This window comes from Antedon bifida, chromosome 4, assembly GCF_963402885.1.
Source record: "Antedon bifida chromosome 4, ecAntBifi1.1, whole genome shotgun sequence".
In the NCBI taxonomy this organism is placed as follows: domain Eukaryota; kingdom Metazoa; phylum Echinodermata; class Crinoidea; order Comatulida; family Antedonidae; genus Antedon; species Antedon bifida.
The window spans coordinates 3234566-3254414 of record NC_136229.1 but is presented as its reverse complement, the minus strand read 5'-3'; the positions used below and the strand labels follow the sequence as shown (position 1 = coordinate 3254414).

Sequence of the window (19849 nt, the reverse complement as noted above, 5' to 3'; positions counted from 1 at the left end):
TAGGGTGATGTTTCTGTCGTGCCATATTGTCTTTTCTGCTGTTGTTCGAGGGGTGTGTAGAAAGCGACGACCTCGAATTGGACGACCCCAACGACCTCGAATTGAACGACCTAGAATTGGACGACCCATAACACGAAACCGACGACCCCTATAGCCTAGCCTAGGCCTAAGCGTGGTATAACATCCCGAAGCCGAAAATAGCCAAAGATCTTTAAACCATACCTTATTTAATACTCGCAAGCAAGCAATTGATTGAAAAAATACAGAAATATCGCCATTTGATACTGAATGTGTCGACACGAACAAACGAACAGATATGGAACGCCAAGAGTGCATCATTAAAACTGCATTCGACTCGATTAGCACACGAAATATCATAAACATGGCAACCCAGGTCAAAACGGCCCCCTTTTCAGCGGCGGGTAAGGTTTGACCGTATACAATGCATATGTGAAATGTAAAGCTTTCTTATGGCCCTCCCCATGCACATGTTCGCAACACGCTGCTTGGTAGGCCTATAGTGTTCGTTATATGAAGAAGATGTAATTATACGTCCATGGTTTAACCATGTAATGTATAATATTTATTTCCTTTGAATTTCTTTTTAATATGTTTGTCGAAATACCAATGACCAACCAATGACCAATCCACTGAGCAAACCTTACCCGCCGCTGAAAAAGGGGCCGTTTTGACCTGGTTTGCCATGTTTATGATATTTCGTGTGCTAATCGAGTCGACTGCAGTTTTAATGATGCACTCTTGGCGTTCCATATCTGTTCGTTTGTTCGTTTCGACACATTCAGTATCAAATGGCGATATTTCTGTATTTTTTCAATCAATTGCTTGCTTGCGAGTATTATATAAGGTATAGTTTAAAGATCTTTGGCTATGTTCGGCTTCGGGATGTTATACCACACTTAGGCCTAACGCCTAGGCTAGGGTATAGGGGTCGTCGGTTTCGTGTTATGGGTCGTCCAATTCTAGGTCGTCCAATTCGAGGTCGCCCGGGTCGTTGGGGTCGTCCAATTCGAGGTCGTCGCTTTCTACACACCCGTTGTTCGAGCTATCCTGGACAATATCTCTTGTTTGGACCCTTCATCAGTCATAGCTCCCAGATATTTGAAGCTTCTGGTCCTAATGTACAAGAAGAACAGTACTGTACGTCATTAAAGATGTATTGTCCCACTGAAAAAATAATTCTTAACAAAATTTTTGTTGAATATGCCATTTTAATGTAACATAATAGTTATCCACTTTGACCAAAAATTGGATTAAAAAAATGTATTTACCTTAAAAAAACTGTAATTTAAAGCAAAAAAATTGCCAAATTGGCTGCCAGTCAGTGGGTTTTTGGTTTTATTTTGTCAATTTATAGGTGAAAACATTTTTTTTTTTCATTTTTTTTTCTATGGAAGTGATTAACTACAAAATAACATATTCAAAGTGTGATTTAATTAATCTTCTTTTTTTCATATTTTTGGGGGACAATACATCTTTAAAGTGGAAATTCCCTGGAATTTCCGTAACGTTGCGCGCGCAGTTCAATTTCATGGATGAGGGCGCTGTAATTGACAATTCTTGGAAATTCGTCGACGTCGTAGTCTCTCTCTCGATTACAAAAACTGCGGGGTTGATGACAACAGAGAGAGGCGGAGTCTAGCGCGAGGCCTAACCTTTTAATATTAGGAAGAAGGTAGGAGCTGAATTTAGCATACATTTGTAACATTTTCATAAATAAAATACTAAGACTTCAAATATCCCAGTATTTAAAATCAGGTACCATCTCTAGCTAGGCCCATCTAGGCCTAGTAGGCTAGTATATGATTTAATTGTCTTATTATACCGACCGAGAGCTAGCTAGCTAGACTAGCTAGGCGCGCCTAGGCCTGGCCCGAACTAGCTAGCTAGCCTAGAAGAAGGCCCTAGCCTAGTAGGCCTAACCCGGCCTAGACTAGCTAGGCTTAGTACTACATACACTACCCTAGACCTGGTCCTAGTAATAGGCCTAGTAACTAGACCTAGGAGGCCTAGCCTAGGTAGGGCCTAGCTAGGAGCCTATCTAGTAGGGGACTATAATTATATAGGCCTAGTAGTAGCAGGAGCCTAGCCTAGCTATTGGTAGGCTACTATTAGTATTAAGCCTAGGCTGAGGGTCACTATTTGTATGGTGCTAGGCCTACCTAGCCCTAAGAAGGGCCTAGGCTAGTAAATTAAAAATGGCATTGCCCTAGCCAAGTGTAGAGGGAAATTCCCATCCTACTAGAGTAAAACAATAAAACAATAATGTGCATTATCGGCCTACTACTAGAGACATGCCGCTAGAGAACACACGTCAATTGCGTTGTGATCGGTCCTCACACGAATGTAAATGTTCAAATTGCACTAGAGCAATTTGAAATTGCACAAGGAAATTCAAATTGTGCAAATTCAAATTGCACAAATTAACATTGCGCAATTGAATCCTTGTGCAATTTGAAATTGTTCAAATTGTGCATAAAATCATCAAGTAAATACTAGCTAGAAAATTGTCAAGTCACGAATTCATTCTGCATATGCTCAGAAACATGCATTATTACTATGCTTTGAAGTTGTATTTTTTGGGTTCTTTGTTAGTACAGTAGTAGTTATGGATGCTGCAAGAGCGTTTGGTACTAACTCTGGAAGCAAGTGTGAAATTCTTGTAGAACATATGGATTATTCATATATTGAAAAATGTATGGATACAAAAGAACTTGAAAAAATCATCAAAAAACTAGAGTAAGTGGCACTGTCAAGTAACCCAGTTAAAAGCCCACCCTGGGCTTTGCTCTTAAGGGAATGGGCTAGCATACATGCCCCATATTTTAGTCTCATCTCCCGGGCCTAAAATTGTGCTCCAGGTTTTCCTCATTTTCTCCCTGATTACAAAGATAACTGAATTTTTATGTATATGTGTGGTTTTCTGCATTAAAATTATAACAAAAAGGCAAATTCACAATATTTAAGCTATTGTACGACCATCTGCGGTCGTAATTTTTTTTCAACGGGATGGGGATTCCCCATCACATAGCCACCATGCGATACCGCTTGTGACATCAAACACTGCACTCCTTACTTCTCGATAACAGATAGAGGACACTGTTGACCTAAAAAAAAAACCCACCTTCCGATTTTCAGATGTTTGCATGTATTGGTTCAAGTGACGTCCCACCCAAAGAACAACTTTCTATTTTATTTTGTACAGAATATTATTATTTTGATATCATTATAAAATATTATATGTTTCTGTATAATTATTTGTTTTTAATTATGTTTAAGATCGGGAGAGGAAGGTTGTTATCCACAACTTTTAACGTTTTGCAAGGAACGACTGGCCAAGCTCAAACCAAAAAGGTACATAATTACCTCCGCCAAGGAGGTTATGTTTTCACCCCTGTATGTTTGTGTGTGTGTGTGTTTGTGTGTGTGTCTGTGAACAGCCTGGAGGCCACAGTTTTTATCCGATTCTCACCAAATTTGGCAACAATGATCTATGCCCCAAAAGCTCGGACGAGTTCGAATTTGAGGGGAAAAGGTCATAGGTCAAGGTCACAACTAACAAAAAACTATTTTACTGCCTAGAGACCACAGTTTTTATCCGATTCTCACCAAACTTAGCCACAATGATCAATGACACATCATATAATTGTGGTTAAATTTTGAAGGGTCAGGGTCAAAGATCAAGGTCCACAAAAAACAAAAAAAAAAGAAATAAAAAAATAATTAAAAAAAAAACCTCAGTGGGACTTGAACCAGCGATCTTAACTGTGAGAGGCTGGATACATAACCATTACACCACACTGTCATCCACAACTTTGTAGTGTGCAGTTAACATATTTACACTTAGAACTAATAAAAAAAAATGTAAAACAAAAATATTCAGGGGGCATTTTATGTAGGGGAATTTTACAGTAGGCGGAGGTTTGTACTCTCGGAGTACCCTCTAGTTTAAATTGCATTGGTTACGTTATGGTTATGGTATACATGGCATGATTTCTAGAATTTACCATTGTAGAGCACTGTCAAACTAGTTGGACAAAAAAGTGTGTGATGTGTGATAAATAATAATAAATGTGCCCAAATATGGTAGTGATACCCAAATATGGTAGTGATATGACAACATCATGTCCATATATGGGCACATCACATTTTTTTGTCACATAAAGTTTGATAGTGTAGACAAGAATTGGATTAAAACACTGATGTCCTGGGGATATAGTTTACTTATGTCACGATATTCAATTGCTAGTATTTGTTAACTATAGTACACAAATAATTAATGTTCAATTTTTTCATGAGATGAAAGTCAAATCTTTTAACATTTAATAAAAAAACTACCCTCTTCAGACACCCTTCGGCACTCTGCAGGTGGGTTTACCGTCACAAAACTTACAAAAAGCTGATGATGCAACTTAAATCGTTGAAACGGAAGAAATTAATGCATAGCACAAGAAACAAAATCAACCAATCAAAGTGTTTGTTGTTATGGAATAATTGTAAATGATTTTCATTTTCTGTTTTAGCAAAGTATTGATTGAGGATGGTTTACCAGCTACAAAATATAACACCAGTAAAGGAGAGTGGGATGATATACAGAAAGAGATGAATGTAAGAATTTCATGATTAATGTTTTTGTTGTGGTAGATTCCCCTTAAGCGTGGTTCCAACTAAAATGAATCGCAACGTAACGCAGCGACGCAAAGTGCTGTATTGCGTAATCACAAGTGGGAACCGACGGCGTAACAGTGTTGCAAACATCGCTACGAGAAATCAAATAAGTTTGATTTCACGGCAACAACGCAAGGCGAAAGAACACTGGAAAACATACAGTAGTACATCGCGTTTGTTTTCACGCAGGTGGGGCAAACACAATTATTAGAAGGGCATTTTGTTACGTTGCGTGGGTTGCGTTACATTGCGTCGGTAGTGGGAACCACGCTTTTAGTATGTATGTACAGGTTCATCCTGATAATTGCGGGTATAACTAATAAATAATTAGAAGCCCAATTTCTCAGCAGCAGGAACGCTAGTAGACCAAACCCAGTACCGTTTTGTTTATGATCTTTCGGGAAATCTTTTTGTTAGGATTACATGCTTAAAGCACTTGTGCTTATTTTGTATCCCATTCCATTATCTTATTATTTGTATTGTATTTGTATATGTTTTTATTTTGATTATGGAATAAAAATGTCGATGAATTGAATTGAAATTGTCTCGCGACGGCAATGAAGATGTTTTAAATAGTTTTATTATAATTTAAGTTCCCTCTCCAGACATCTTATTTTTTCTAAGTTGCGACATTTGAAATGTAGTGAGTATTATTTGTGATCTGTTATTGAATTCAAAATCTGTTTTTTTTTTTTTTTTTCAGGATTTTGAAAAAATTGAAAGAGTTAATTCAGCAGTTGTAAATGATGGTATGTCGTCAGATCTCCCACCTATACGCAATAGTACTGTTATTTCAGCCGATGGTGAGAAAGCTCAGGTACATAGACTTCTCTAATCACATTTGTTTGTGGGGTATACTGTAAGCGCTGGATTAAGACAATAAATGGTAATTTAGGGAATGGGAGTGAGGAAAACAAATATATGATTATAAACATGATTTCATTAAATCTAAATTCTAAAAGCTAAATTATGTTTGCTGCCTTTTCCACTAAGAATGAAGATTGGGGTAAGCCATCAAAAGAACACATCACATCATCCAATTACAGGGCCTGGGATAAGTATGATGCTGAAGCAGCTGTTGACAAAGTTGAGGAAGAAAACAAAGCTGGGCCTAGCAAAATAACAGATAATATAGTCAACATAGAACACATGGTCGATACCAGTGGTAGGTATGCCTTTAAATTTAGGTTCAGAAGTGAGTAGTTGTACACTTCTGTGCTGTAAGTGCTTTAGTTGTTCAAATATTTTGAGTAATGTAGGCCTAGCTAAAATTAACTTGCAAATATTTTGAGAAGAATGAGAATGCATGATTTTTGTCTTGTCTATACAAAATGGTACTTCATTTCTTGTCTCAACCTTGACAGTATTATATATTATATATTTTTTACTATAACACACCTAAGTAGATTCTTGTCATTTGATTGGATGAGTTTGGGTCACATGATATTCAAATAACTGCACTATAGCATGCTCAGGTTTGTAATATAGAATGGAGTACTGCAATAGCGCCGGGCAATTTTTTATGGTGATTGGAACTAACTTTTTTGGAGAGCGGTGTGTACTAATTAAAAGACCCATTGCACTTATAAAGATTAATTGTTTGTATACTATTTTTTTGTATAGGAATGTCAGAAGAAGAGAAGATATTAAAAGCACAAAGAGAGAAAGACAAAGGAAATGAAGTAAATCCTTGTCTACATTATCAAACTTTATGTGATGTGCCCATATATGGACATAATGATGTCATACCACTACCTTATTTTACCATATCACTACCATATTTGAGCACATCACGCTTTTTTTTGGTCAAACTAGTTTGATAGTGTAGACAGAGCTTAAGAAGATTATAGATGCCTTGCCTTAATGCTTGGTTCCCACTAGGATGCAACGCAAATGACCAATGACAAGCAACAGTTTGGATAATCCATCACTTGTGATTGGTCAAATTACTTGCAATTTACATGCATCCTTGCGCTGCGTCCTATTTTGTAACAAACTCTATTGAAAACTAGACATGAAACTCGTCACTTTGACGAGTTAGTTATCCGCACCACGACAAACGCCACGTGCACGTCATACGTTGGAATATTGCACACAGATAAAGATTATGGCATTATGACAAGAACTGAAGAATATGATATGCTGTTAGTGCTGAATTCTGTCAATTTGTGTCATATAGTATATACATGCAAAGAGTATAATCTGTATACATATTACATACAGTGTAGAATAGGTGAAATTACGGGACCCGCCATTTATTCCAATTTTTAACATGGCGACGGTATCAAAATGAAACACTTAAATAGCAATTTCTGGAGGAAATTATCTCAGGAACAACATATTAACGTGTAGAAGAAATTTGAATACGTAAAATATAGATGCGCACCCTTTTAAATGTGATGAACTATTACGCAAAATATGAAAATACGACTTTTTTTATTCAACTGGCCATATGATGACGTCACAACATCCGATTGGCAAAATGTTTACATGAATTCGTATCTACAATCCAATAGCTTCCAGAAAACGTTTTAATCGTGATTATCACATTTTATTCTTACGAGCTATTACAGATTAAAATTTACTGTAAAGATGAAATTAATGACCCACGTAATTAAAATTTTTAGGCATGATGACGTCATAAAAATTAAAATATTTTTATCTCATGCTAAAGAAAGTTGATTGACCTACACAATATATAAATTTAGGCGAAAAAGGAATACAGATAAGCGTGATGCGCTCCATTGAATGTGATGAGCAATAACGAAAGAGACAAAAATCCTATATTTTACATTCGTGTGGCCATACGATGACGTCACAATGTTTTTTTAGCCTTATCGATGCATGATCCGATATCTACAACTCATCAACTTCTAGATTTTGTAATAAAAATAAACGGTTCACGGTTTACTTTAGAAACTATGACTGTTTAAAAAAAGACATAATTTTGACGATTTTTTAAGCTTTTTCATAAAAAACGCGCACGAATTGTCTAATTCAACGTGTTCGTATGGCGTTATTTAAACTGGAAAAGGTCTAAATTGTTTTCAAAATTACTAGGAAAGACTTGAAAAATATAATTCAAGAGAAAAAAATATGTTTTTAACGCTACGTGCGCACCGCGTGCGTAAAAAATTGCGCGCCCGTGGGAATTTTTGACATGCTCAAAATGACAAGAAACGCATAAAAAGTTGATTAGAAATTAATTTTGCGCATTTTGAAATTTTAAATGCGCGTGCGCGCGTAACTTCTTGTGAAACATGCCATTTTTAATCCGTAGAAAGTTTGCCCCTGATATGACTTAAATTTTGTCAAAGTGTCAATACTAAATGACTTTTGGTTTTTAATCTATAATCAATCATTGAAATTCATAAAATTGCGCGTAAGTCACGTTGCGCAACTATGACGTCATTCAAAAATAGGAGGTGCACAACTTCACGTAAATGCCCATATGTTGTCAAAGTTATGAAATGTTATGTTTACACATTTTAGAGAAACGCGACTCACAAAAAGGAAGGAAGGATCCAAGAATAATACAGAAAAAAAATATTGATCCCATACAGTAACAAGGAGTTATCCGCTCTACCAAGCGGATAACTAATTAATTAATACTGTTTATGGAAGAGCATTGAACAACATACGATATCGTCATCTTTTTATAATTTCTAAAAATCAATTTCTTAAAAACCAAGTTTGGTTTCCTGAATGATGTACAGTGAGGAAAGAAAAATGTTGGGAAATTCTAGAACTTTAAACTCTGTCTACAAAGTGTGATGTGCCCAAATTGGTAGTGATATGACATCATGTTCATATATGGGCATATCACATGTTTTGTAACATAAAATTTGATAGCGTAGACAACTTTAAATAATCTTGTTTTGAGAATATTTCTAGTTTTTTAGGTGTCCGGTTTGAGAGAAGTTATACATTATATTTTTCTCTATAATCTACAAAATATCCACTCTTGTTTACCAATCAGTTTCTGGGATCTGCAGGATTTAATCTCAATTCACAAGCGCCACTAGTTAGGAACCAGCTTCCACTCCATATCCGTCAAATCTCTTAAGCAATTCAAGTCACTTCTAAAATCTCACCTTTTTCAATAATTCTTTTTGGTCTTTTAGCGCTGTAAGACATCAGTAAATAGCACTTTAGTTTATTATTATTATTTTCTCTATCTTGCAGGCATTTTATGCTAAGGATTTCCAAGAAGCATTGGCTTATTATAGTCGTAGCCTCTCTTTAAAACCGTCATTACCAGCTTATAACAATAGATCTCTTGTTTGTAAGTTGAATTGAATGCTTTGAAATTAAATATGGATGTTGATAGAGATGCATTTTTTTTAACAGTGACTAAATATAACCTATGATTTTATTTTTTCTTAAATTTGGCGCTATAGCAAAAATATGTTCTATCGTATACCCTTCTGTTTTTGCACTTTTTTATATTTTCTGGGGAGTCACGTAATATGGTTGTACTAATACTGCTGGTTTACTGGCATGCGTGTAGCTGAGCATTAAGCAATGCACAGTGGTACCCTTTGTTTTCCCGTTCGTCATTCGCAACAGTAATGTTTTAATATACATTTTGTAATGTGTTTTGCGCTAGGCATAAAATTACAGAAATTTGGTGATGCTATAGAAGATTGCAATAAGGTTTTGGAATCGGAACCAGATAATGTCAAAGGTGAAGTAGTATTTCAATTTTGTTGAAACCGTATAAATAAAGAGCATGGAGAGTATATAATAATATAATAATATATAATGCGACATTTATATAGCGCTATTTCTTACAGACCAGAGCGCTTTGAGTGTTAATTTATTATTAAAATTATCTAGACTCTGAACAGGAAATAGGCTAACTAAAGACAACCTGTTAATGACAATAAAAAAATAATAATAACAAAGATGATTCAAACACCACCGCACTGTTCCCCTGCAATTTAAGGCGCAAAGAGTAGAGCATGCATGGTAACATGAATTTGATTTCATTTGCAGCTTTGCTAAGACGGGCCACGGCAAAGAAGGGGCTTAAGAGGTACCATGCAGCTAAGCTAGATATTCAACAAACCCTGGCACTAGAGCCTGGCAATAAACAAGCAAAGGTAAGGGTTCTACTACTTGTAGTGGAGCTGTAGCTTGGTGGTTAACATGCTTGCCTTCCAATCCCAAGGTCCAGGGTTTAATCCTGACCTACTGTAGTGCCTGGGTTGTAACTCACGACTTTTTCAACTCCACTTCCTAATCCTCAAGTGAGACTTAGTTTATAAGCACGATAAATTATGTCATCCTGTAATTTGAGTTTGTGCTTGCTGTTGGATGCGTATGAAATACATAAAAATAACTTAAAACAGAAACAGTTCTCATATTGTACAAATAAAATTGTAGGTTTAAACATGTCGCTTACAGGGTTAGTATCATACCATTAGACCGCACTTATGCATTTGATGCTCTACTTTCAGAATATGCTTGCTGATATTGTAACAAATGAATCGAAAAATAAAACAACAGAAAGCAAGGGTAAACGAATAGAAATAAAAGAAGTGGAAGGCAGCGATAGTGATGATCCAGAGGATGCAATAGTAAATGAAAGCGATAAGAAAATGGAAAATGATCAGGCTGATGGGAATGTGTTTAGCGCCAAGAAACGTGTACGCAATGGCGAGAAAAGCGACAAGCATAATATAATTGAAAATGAATTAATATCACCAGTATCAAATCATTCTGAAATGGAACGGAACCCTCTACTATCAGAGAACATGGTACATACACCTGAAGAATCAAAGCCTACCTCTCCTTCATCCCAAACTGCAACCTCCAAGAATCCTTCATCCCAAGCTGCAACCTCCCAGACTCCTTCATCCCAAACTGCAACCTCCAAATCTCCTTCATCTCAAGCTGCAACCTCCCAGACTCCTTCATCCCAAGCTGCAACCTCCCAATCTCCTACCTCCCTCCCTTCCGTACCACCTCCCCTTCCTAGTAGTACCGTGTCTTATAAGGATGAAGCCTTCAAGTTATACAGCTCAGGGCAGTATGGTAAAGCATCAGAATTCTACACCAAGTCTATAAAATCACTATTGCCAGGTTGGTAAAGCTAAGGTTACTATGGTACTGTTTTCCACTAGACAAACAACATTTCTTAAAGATGTATTGTCCCCCTGAAAAATAATTCTTAAAAATTTTTTTGTTGAATATTCCATTTTAATGTAACATAATAGTTATCCACTTTGACCTAAAATTGGATCGAAAAAAAATGTATTTACCTGAAAAAAATGTAATTTAAAGCAAAAAATGGTCAAATTGGCTGCCAGCCAATGGATTTTTGGTTGAATTTTAACATTAACATTAATTTTGTCATTTTATAAGTGAAAACGTGATTTTTTTTTCGGTTTTTTTTCTATTGAAGTGATTAACTTTATTAAAACAACAAAATAACATATTCAAAGTCTGATTTAATTAATCTTCATTTTTCATGTTTTTGAGGGACAATACATCTTTAAGCTCTGTCTACACTATCAAGCTTTATTTGACAAAAAAAAATGTGCACATACATGTGCATATCACCACCATATTTGGGCACATCACACTTTTTTTGTCAAACTAGTTTGATTGTGTAGACAGGGCTTAATATATATATTATTTAAAATGTAATGCATGGTCACTAATCTAGTCTAATTTAGTTATTCATGATTTTTGCATTATTTTTAAGATAATGGAGTTCACACATACTCACTGGCAACATTGTACAGTAACCGTGCCGCATGTAGTTACCATGTAGGAGACCTGAGACAGTGTATTCAAGATTGTGATAGCGCCCTTCAACGAGCCCCATTACTTATTAAAGCTTACCTTCGACGAGCCAAAGCATATGAAACGTTGGAAAGGTTGTACTTGATAATTTCAAAAATGTTACTATTTTTTTATAATCAAAACTAACAATTCCATCATTGTAATAAACTAATAGTATGTAAAATATCATATTCATGTTTCCTTTGTACGGAGGTAACTTTTCCACTTGGACATACAAATACCAGTTGATATTAATAACAATACTTGTTTTTTTTTTAGCGCTTATTGCACAATGCTTCTAAGCGCTTCACATTATTACCCCAGTCATTGGATCAAACACGTATGGAAACATACTCCCATAATGCAGCTAGTAATCTGCGCAATTATGTTTTTACCTTGCCAGGTACCCATTTATACACCTGGGTGGATATAATAGGCAAACATAAGTAAAGTGTCTTTACTTGCCTAAGGATACAAGCAATGCGGCGTGCATGGATTCAAACTATTCACTGGCCCTCTTAAACAGCTAGTTGATATTTAGGAGCCCTCTTAAAATGCTAGTTGATATTTAGGGGCCCTCTTAAAATGCTAGTTGATATTTAGGGGCCCTCTTAAAATGCTAGTTGATATTTAGGGGCCCTCTTAAAATGCTAGTTGATATTCAGGGGCCCTCTTAAAATGCTATATTCAGGGGCTCTCTTAAAATGCTAGTTGATATTCACAGGCTTAAAGTTCCAATGAAAAAAAAAGATCTGAGATATGATATCTTTGGTTTATTTCAATAGTCCAGCTTTGTTTTTATATTTTAGTAAATGTATTATTATTATAATTCAGGTATGGAGATGCATATGTAGACTATAGAAATGTGTTCCGTATTGACCAAACCAACAAGACTGCTCTGGATGGATCTGCTAGGTATTGATATACTAATCATTTGTTCAAATTATATTCATTTTTTTTTTTTACCCATGTCAAACACACAAAAAAACATTTAAATGTAAATTAAAAAAAAAGTAAATAGCATAAGCTTCTGGCAAAAATATGTCTGTACTCGCAAAACAGTATGCACATATCGATATCCACTGTGACATATCGAGTTAAAATAAAATAATTTTGCATAAATAAGAACTTTTGTATATCCATCAATCAAATTATGAAACAAACTTTCAAATGACACAAAAACAAACTATAAATCTGACACTTTCAACTTTTTCAAATTCAAAATATTACTGATTAAGTATTAATCTTTTACTTTGAATTCATTCCATTAGTTATATATACTGTATGTTTTGTAGATAGTTACCTTTGTAAATGTATGTGTACCAATGTAAATTACTTTGTTAGTTGTCTTTGAATTATTTTTATTATTGTTAATGTTCTCTACTGAACCACTTTGGAAATCAATGTTTTAAACACTGAAAGTGTCATTCAGAATTCAGACAGAATAAATAAATAAAATGAAATAAATGTGCTGCTCACTTTGCCATTTATAAACTTAATTCCATGAAGATATTATTTAAGTTTCGCCAGCATAAGTGCATTCTACTTTTAAAAAAATTACATAAAGATATATCTTTAAAAATAAATTGAATTGAATTATCAGTGGAGACTGATTCCTCACAGATGATAAAATTAAGGACTAGCCATTTTCATTAATTTGTGTCTAGGTGTATGACGGTTCTGAAAGAAAAGGATGGTTCAGCTTGGAGAGAGAAGCTACCAAAGAGAACACAGGCGCCATCTTTGATTCCTCCTGTACTCACCACTGTTGCAAAGAGTTCCTCACCAGCTGTTACTACTTCCAGAACAGAGTCATCCGGCAGTGTCAAGATGTCAACCGGAATGACCTATTCAGGTTCGCAGCAAGAGAATCTGACGAAAGTAGATGTTGAAAAGAGGGAGGCTGCTAAAGGCGGAGAGGATGTGGAAAAAGTAACAGATAAAGCTAAGGAAAAAGATGAAGAGAACCGACAAGTGGAGTTAGATGCTCAAGTTGAAAATAATGCCAACATGGCAGCGGAGGCAATCTTGAAAAGTATCACTGAACACGAGAGAAAGATTAAAGAGGATGACAATACAACATCTATTCAAAAGCAATACCAGACAGCAAAAGATAATGGCAACATGCACCATAAAAAGGTACACATCTCTCAAGTTCTAGTCTTTTCCATAGATATATTAAAGTATTAGAGTGATAACTATGCAACAAGAGTGGTCCTCTATTTATAAAAATTGTACTACTATATCAAATTTCTTTTTTTGGTTGTATTATTTGTATATAAACCAACGTAACTTGCTGTGTAACCCACAGCTACAGAAAAAACAATTGTTTCTTTTTAAAGATGTATTGTCCCCCTGAAAAACAATTCTTAAAAAATGTTTGTTGAATATTTCATTTTATAAATGTAACATAATAGTTATCCACTTTGACAAAAAATTGGATCGAAAAAAATGTATTTACCTGAAAAAATGTAATTTAAAGCAAAAAATGATCAAATTGGCTGCCAGCCAATGGATTTTTGGTTGAATTTTAACATTTATTTTGTCATTTTATAAGTGAAAACATGATTTTTTTTTCGTTTTTTTTCTATGGAAGTGATTAACTTTATTAAAACTACAAAATAACATATATAAAAGTCTGATTTAATTAATCTTCATTTTTATGTTTCTGGTGGACAATACATCTTTAATATTATTTTTAATTACAAGTTGCAGTACGTACATGCAAGCCAGCCGTACATTGTAGTTCTTTTTTTATATTACATTAGGGTGAATATGGTGAAGCAATAAAGTGTTACAGTGATTGTGTTGCGTTGGATAATACTCAGACCGTAGGGTACACTAATAGAGCTTTGTGTCACCTCAAGATCAACCAGGTAGGACAATATTCAATATTATATAACACCTAAATAAATTTCTGTCATATGATTGAATTAGTATGTTTAAGATGTAAAACAAAATAATGTTTGTGTGTTTGCTGTCTAGCCTCTTCTTGCAGACCAAGATTGCTCTACCGCTCTCAAACTTGATCCAAATAACGTCAAAGCATTCTACAGAAGAGCTCTGAGTAAAAAGGTAATTTATAAGGTCTTACTACTGAGAGGAATAATAATATTTATGTTCTGCACAAATTATTCTATATATAAATATACATATTATACAAAATCCATGTTTAGTGTATGTTTAAAACTTAGAAACTTGTATTTATTCATATATGCAATATTGCTTTTTTGGACAGATGTTGAAAGACTACAAGATGTCTTTAAAAGATCTCAACACCCTCCTCAAGATTGATCCAACAAATAAACCTGCTGTCAAGGAATTGGATATTGTGAAAGAATTGTACAGAAATGTAAGTTACAATACAGTACTTTGTAATCTTGCATCTCAAGCCGATTTTCCACTAGGCGAATTTGTTCGCGCGAATCGAAAGCGTCATGCTATACGCATGCGTATTCGAGTTTCTGTCTGTCATACTCCCTTCTTCGACGAATTCTAGTTCCTTTAATTTTTCGCTTCAGCGAAATTTACTAGTTCGAATTGTTTCTACTTTTTGCGAAGCGAAATATTGCGCAACCAATCAGAGCTCAGGAAATGAGCTATGACGCTTTCATGAGCACTCATGCGAATCGAAATTCTCAGCAACCACGCGAGGAACATGAAAGTCGCAGCTATTCGCTCATGTAGTGGAAAGAGAGTAGGCGATTTTTTTCTTTTTGAAACGTTGGATTCGCTCGAACAAATTCGCCTAGTGGAAAATCGGCTTTAGTCTCCAATCTCATGTTTCACCTGCAAGCCTTGAAGTAAAGGGTCTAGTTAAGATTCACGTCACAATGCGCGTACATCATTAGCGACTTAGTCTTCAATCTCATGTTTCACCTGCAAGTCTTGAAGTAAAGGGTCTAGTTAAGATTCACGTCACAATGCGCAAGTCTTGAAGTAAAGGGTCTAGTTAAGATTCACGTCACAATGCGCAAGTCTTGAAGTAAAGGGTCTAGTTAAGATTCACATCACAATGCGCAAGTCTTGAAGTAAAGGGTCTAGTTAAGATTCACGTCACAATGCGCGTACATCATTAGTGACTTCGTATTCACAACGCGCCACATGGTTATACGCATATTGGTAAAATGACACATCACACTTTTTAACATTTTTTTGTTGTTAAATCCTAGTTTAAGTATCTTTGTTATTAATATTGTAATTTTAAAAAAACATATACTATAAATAAGATTTCTAATACATTTCAGGAATTGCGTTGTAAGCAAATGGAATCTTCAAAAGTACAATCAACACCACCACCACCTGGAGCAGCAGCTGCAGCTGCAGCAGCAGGAAAAAATGAAACTTCAAGCAAGAAGAAGAAAACTAACAGAAAGAAGATACAAATAAAGGAAGTTGATGGAAGTGAGGATGAAGAGGTATTTCAATAACTTTTAATATAAAATACCAAGAAAATAAATTACTGTACAATACCAAACATCACCTTCAAAATTATCTTTGATGACTTCATTTTTCATCACTAACATCACCCATTTCTGATCACTAACTAATTTATGTAACCTTCAATCTGTTTATGCAATTATTTAGCAAGCTTTTGGGTAAACGATTAAAAAAGACTAGGGGATCGTCTCCCAGTATTCTGATCTGGTAGGCGCTGCACTGCTGGCTACCCTGGGTCCGTGGAAGGCACAATCCAAATTCTGTAGTTTCCAGTTCAGCTTGAGGATCAGTAACTGCCTCTTAAACTTATACATTATACATTACTACAGTAAAATAATTTTGACATGATGCCTAAATTGTTAATTTTCCGTAAATTTTCTATGCAATAAAGGAATCTAAAAAAGCTGATGCAAAAAAACCGGACACCACAAAAGAGGTACCAGGTTCAAATATACAAGAGCCTGTGGCTGACAATGCTGAAGAAAACGTGGAAGAGAAAAACTCTACTAGTACAAAAACCAATGGACCAATGAAAAGTGAAGGGAAGAAAAAGAAAAAGAAGAAATCTGGTAAGGCTGCCAACAATCCAGCTCCGGAAGATTTGAAACCAGTTGAACTTAAAGCTGTGAGTATCACTGAATTATAATTAATTATTATGTGTAGTGCATATTTGAATTTGTTTTATTGTACATCTTCTACTTTAAAGCTCTGTCCACACTATCAAATGAGTGTGGTTTGCCGAAATATGGTAGTGATATTGCCACTTTTTTTTGTCAAACTAGTTTGATAGTGTAGACAGAGCTTAAGACAAGTGCCAAATCTTCTCTTGTTACAAAGTTTACAAATGCCATTTTTTGTTGTTGATATGTATGCAATCATAAATTGACAACATGTATTTGTTTTTTGCTGTTTCAGGGAACCCCATTTGAATTTACTCAGAGTTGGGCTAGTATACACACCAGACCTGACAGTATTCAATGTTTAGCCGATCTGCTTATGTTAGTGCAGCCAAGTAAACTCCCACAAAGTAAGTAGAATCTGTAGGGACATGATTTGTAATTTTATATTATCTTAAGCCCTGCCTACATTATCAAACTTTGGGACAAAATAATGTGATGTGCTCAAATATGGACATGATGATGTCATATCACTACCATATTTGGGCACATCACACGTTTAGCTGGATATTGTATACATAGCTATAGTAAAAAATCAACCTAGCAATTTTTTCCACAAATGAAAGAAAATGAATATTGCTAAAGTCAAATTCTATGTTTGGTAATTCTCTGCCATTTTTTTCAATTTGTTTTTATTTGTTTTTATATATTTAGGCAAATTGCCAAGGATAACCATAAGCGAATTCATTCACTATCCTTCTTAAAGGTGGCCATCATTATTACAAGTCTTGTAGAGTGGAGTTGTAATTTGTCATTAGAAAAAATCCTGGCATATGACAGGACTTGAACCCAGGACCCTTGGATTGGTAGCCAAGCAACTCTACCATACTTTATTTCCTTTTATAAATACATGTAGTACCACGAACCTAAATTTATTGTAAACCTTTAAACAATACTATATTTGCTAATCTACATATTCATATGCTCTTTTACATATTCTTATGCTAATTTACATATTCATATGCTAATCTACATATTCATATACTAATCTACATATTCATATGCTCTTTTAGTTGTGAGTCATTCGTTGGATGGTGAACTATTGACAGCTCTTGTTGAATGCTTGAACAGTGTTATTATCAAAAAAGGTATGTTAAGCTCTGTCTACACTATCAAACTTTATGTGATGTGCCCATATATGGACATGATGATGTCATATCACTACTATATGTGGGCACTACCATGGGCTCATCACACTTTCTTTGTCAAACTAGTTTGATAGTGTAGAGAGAGCTTTAGCAGAATCTCACAACCTTGAGATTGTTTTATATTCAAATAATGAAGGGTAAGGCAAATCCAGTTTTGGGGACGGATTATACATTGCGCAACACCGCTATCCATTAACTAACTTGTAAAGGTTTACTGCAGTAATTGTACATATTTGTCTTGATAGATGTTGATATGACGTTAAAAGTTCTTCAGTCTTTACCAAAGGTTCAACGCTTTACCACAGTCATGATGTTCTTATCACCGTCAGATAAAACAGGTAAGTACTACTGTCAGTCCGCTCTCTTAAAACTGTTGGTTCGGGTTTGTAAAATGTGTTTTTACATGTCAATTTGAGAGTGTATGACCGAATATACTCCTATGTTAAAGTATTATAGTCCCACCTTCCTATAATACAACCCCGTAATTTTTATAAACACTTTATAAATCCAGGATATTATTATTATTATTAACTCGTTCATATACTGTAATGAAGTTAAAAATATTTTGTTTTACAGCACTACAACAAGTTTTTCACAGTCTTAGCATCGCAGACTCAAACAAATTCTCTAAACGTGATGTTGAGCAATTAAAAAAAAAGCACTATACAGCAATATAGAGATATACAGAAAGAATTTGCGGAGAGTTTCCCAGTGATAGTGAAAGGTGGATAAAAAAAATGCTTTTTTGACAATCATTGTGAAATCAATCTATCCCCTTTAAGCCTCTTTTCCAATAACCAAAGCCAAATTTATTTGCGCAAATCCAATCATTCACTCACATAGAAAAAAAGGTCGTTCTACCCTGTATCATTTTTCATTACAAGAGCAAAAAAAATGTCTGCCGACTTGTTTGATTTGCATGAGTGCACATGAACCTGTGTTAATTCATGCGTAAAGTGTTCGATTTAATAATTTCGCTGAAGCAAAAAACTGATTTGGAAGATAAACACACGCATTTTATTTGCATAAATAAATCTGCCTAGTGTAAAACCGACTTCTCTCAACAAACTATAAAAAAATAAATAATATTGGTTGTGATTGAGTGGATAAAATATTTTTTTAAAGCTAATTCAAATTTGCAACATTGCTGTTGATTTTTTAAATTAAAATATACATAATTATTTCTCTGAAGAGAAGAATTTATTGAAAAGTAAGTAAAAGAAAGTTTTATTCAGTATTTAGTATACATCAAGTATTGAATTTTTTCGTGGCAATGTTTTAATTCATTTAATTGGACAGTTTAGTCTGTGATTCATGGCTATTTATATAGCTAAATATCCTTTTTTGTAAAAAAAAAATTGTAAATTACATTTATATACTCAGAATTGATTATGAAGTATTTCAATATAAAGAATAGTATTATTTCTTAGCTAATGCTATGCATATCAGGGGGTTTTAAAGAATTTTATATTGTTGCATTACTATTATTATTTTAATTTGTACTTAAATAATCATTATATTTACCTTGAATAATATTTTAAAATATTGTTATCACTATGCAATGTTGTTGGGATTCTTTTTCTATAGAGAATGCTAATGGTATTGAACACATTTTAATCATTAAAAACATTGCTATTATATCTACCATGGTGAGAATCAAACAGTTTATTTTTTTAACTTATAAAATAGAAGTATATCAAGTTACAGCTTTTATGTTTAATTTACACATACAATAGATTTTGATTTTTAAAAACCTTAATAAAGGTGAAGGCTGCTCTCAAGATTATTAAATAAAGCTGTGTCATTAAAAAACAATACATTTAAAATTACAATTTATAGAAGACTAGAAGATGTCTATACACAGTTTATATTACAAGATTGTTTGTTAAAGGTGTAAATAGTTTTGTAGTGCTGGAGAATGGAATGAATTACTATACAATAAATGTGCATGTGCAGTACATGCATGTTCTGTGTAAAAACAGTGCAGTGTGTAGTTTGTTGTTCTATCTGGTTTCTTAACCATGCGTTTTTTGTAGAATATACAGTACTATAATCTGTTTCAATTCAGTTTATTATTACAATAAGGTTGCAGTAAATCATACCATA

At 34.5% G+C, this 19849-nt stretch overlaps 1 protein-coding gene across 1 annotated transcript; it reads left to right on the top strand.

Annotated features, from left to right (window-relative positions):
- Positions 1-1628: 1628 nt before the first annotated feature.
- LOC144840436 (sperm-associated antigen 1-like) lies at positions 1629-19724 on the top strand. The gene is made up of 23 exons (XM_078696247.1): positions 1629-1693; positions 2619-2757; positions 3298-3372; positions 4542-4626; positions 5390-5503; positions 5680-5851; positions 6310-6368; positions 8872-8971; positions 9296-9373; positions 9685-9791; positions 10149-10773; positions 11399-11573; positions 12313-12393; positions 13146-13617; positions 14247-14354; positions 14464-14553; positions 14717-14830; positions 15726-15896; positions 16310-16543; positions 16834-16945; positions 17609-17683; positions 17989-18081; positions 18320-19724. Exons 2-23 carry the CDS (start codon positions 2627-2629, stop codon positions 18418-18420), a joined length of 3372 nt encoding a protein of 1123 aa, XP_078552373.1. The 5' UTR covers positions 1629-1693; positions 2619-2626; the 3' UTR covers positions 18421-19724.
- The last annotated feature ends 125 nt before the right edge of the window (positions 19725-19849 follow it).

What these genes read in the sequence shown, in the direction of transcription:
- LOC144840436 (XM_078696247.1), top strand. Translation starts at nt 2,627, where the DNA reads ATGGATGCTGCAAGAGCGTTTGGTACTAACTCTGGAAGCAAGTGTGAA. An exon ending in AAAATCATCAAAAAACTAGA is followed by an intron (nt 2,758 to 3,297) that starts GTAAGTGGCACT and finishes ATTATGTTTAAG; the next exon opens with ATCGGGAGAGGAAGGTTGTT. An exon ending in GCATATGAAACGTTGGAAAG is followed by an intron (nt 11,574 to 12,312) that starts GTTGTACTTGAT and finishes ATTATAATTCAG; the next exon opens with GTATGGAGATGCATATGTAG.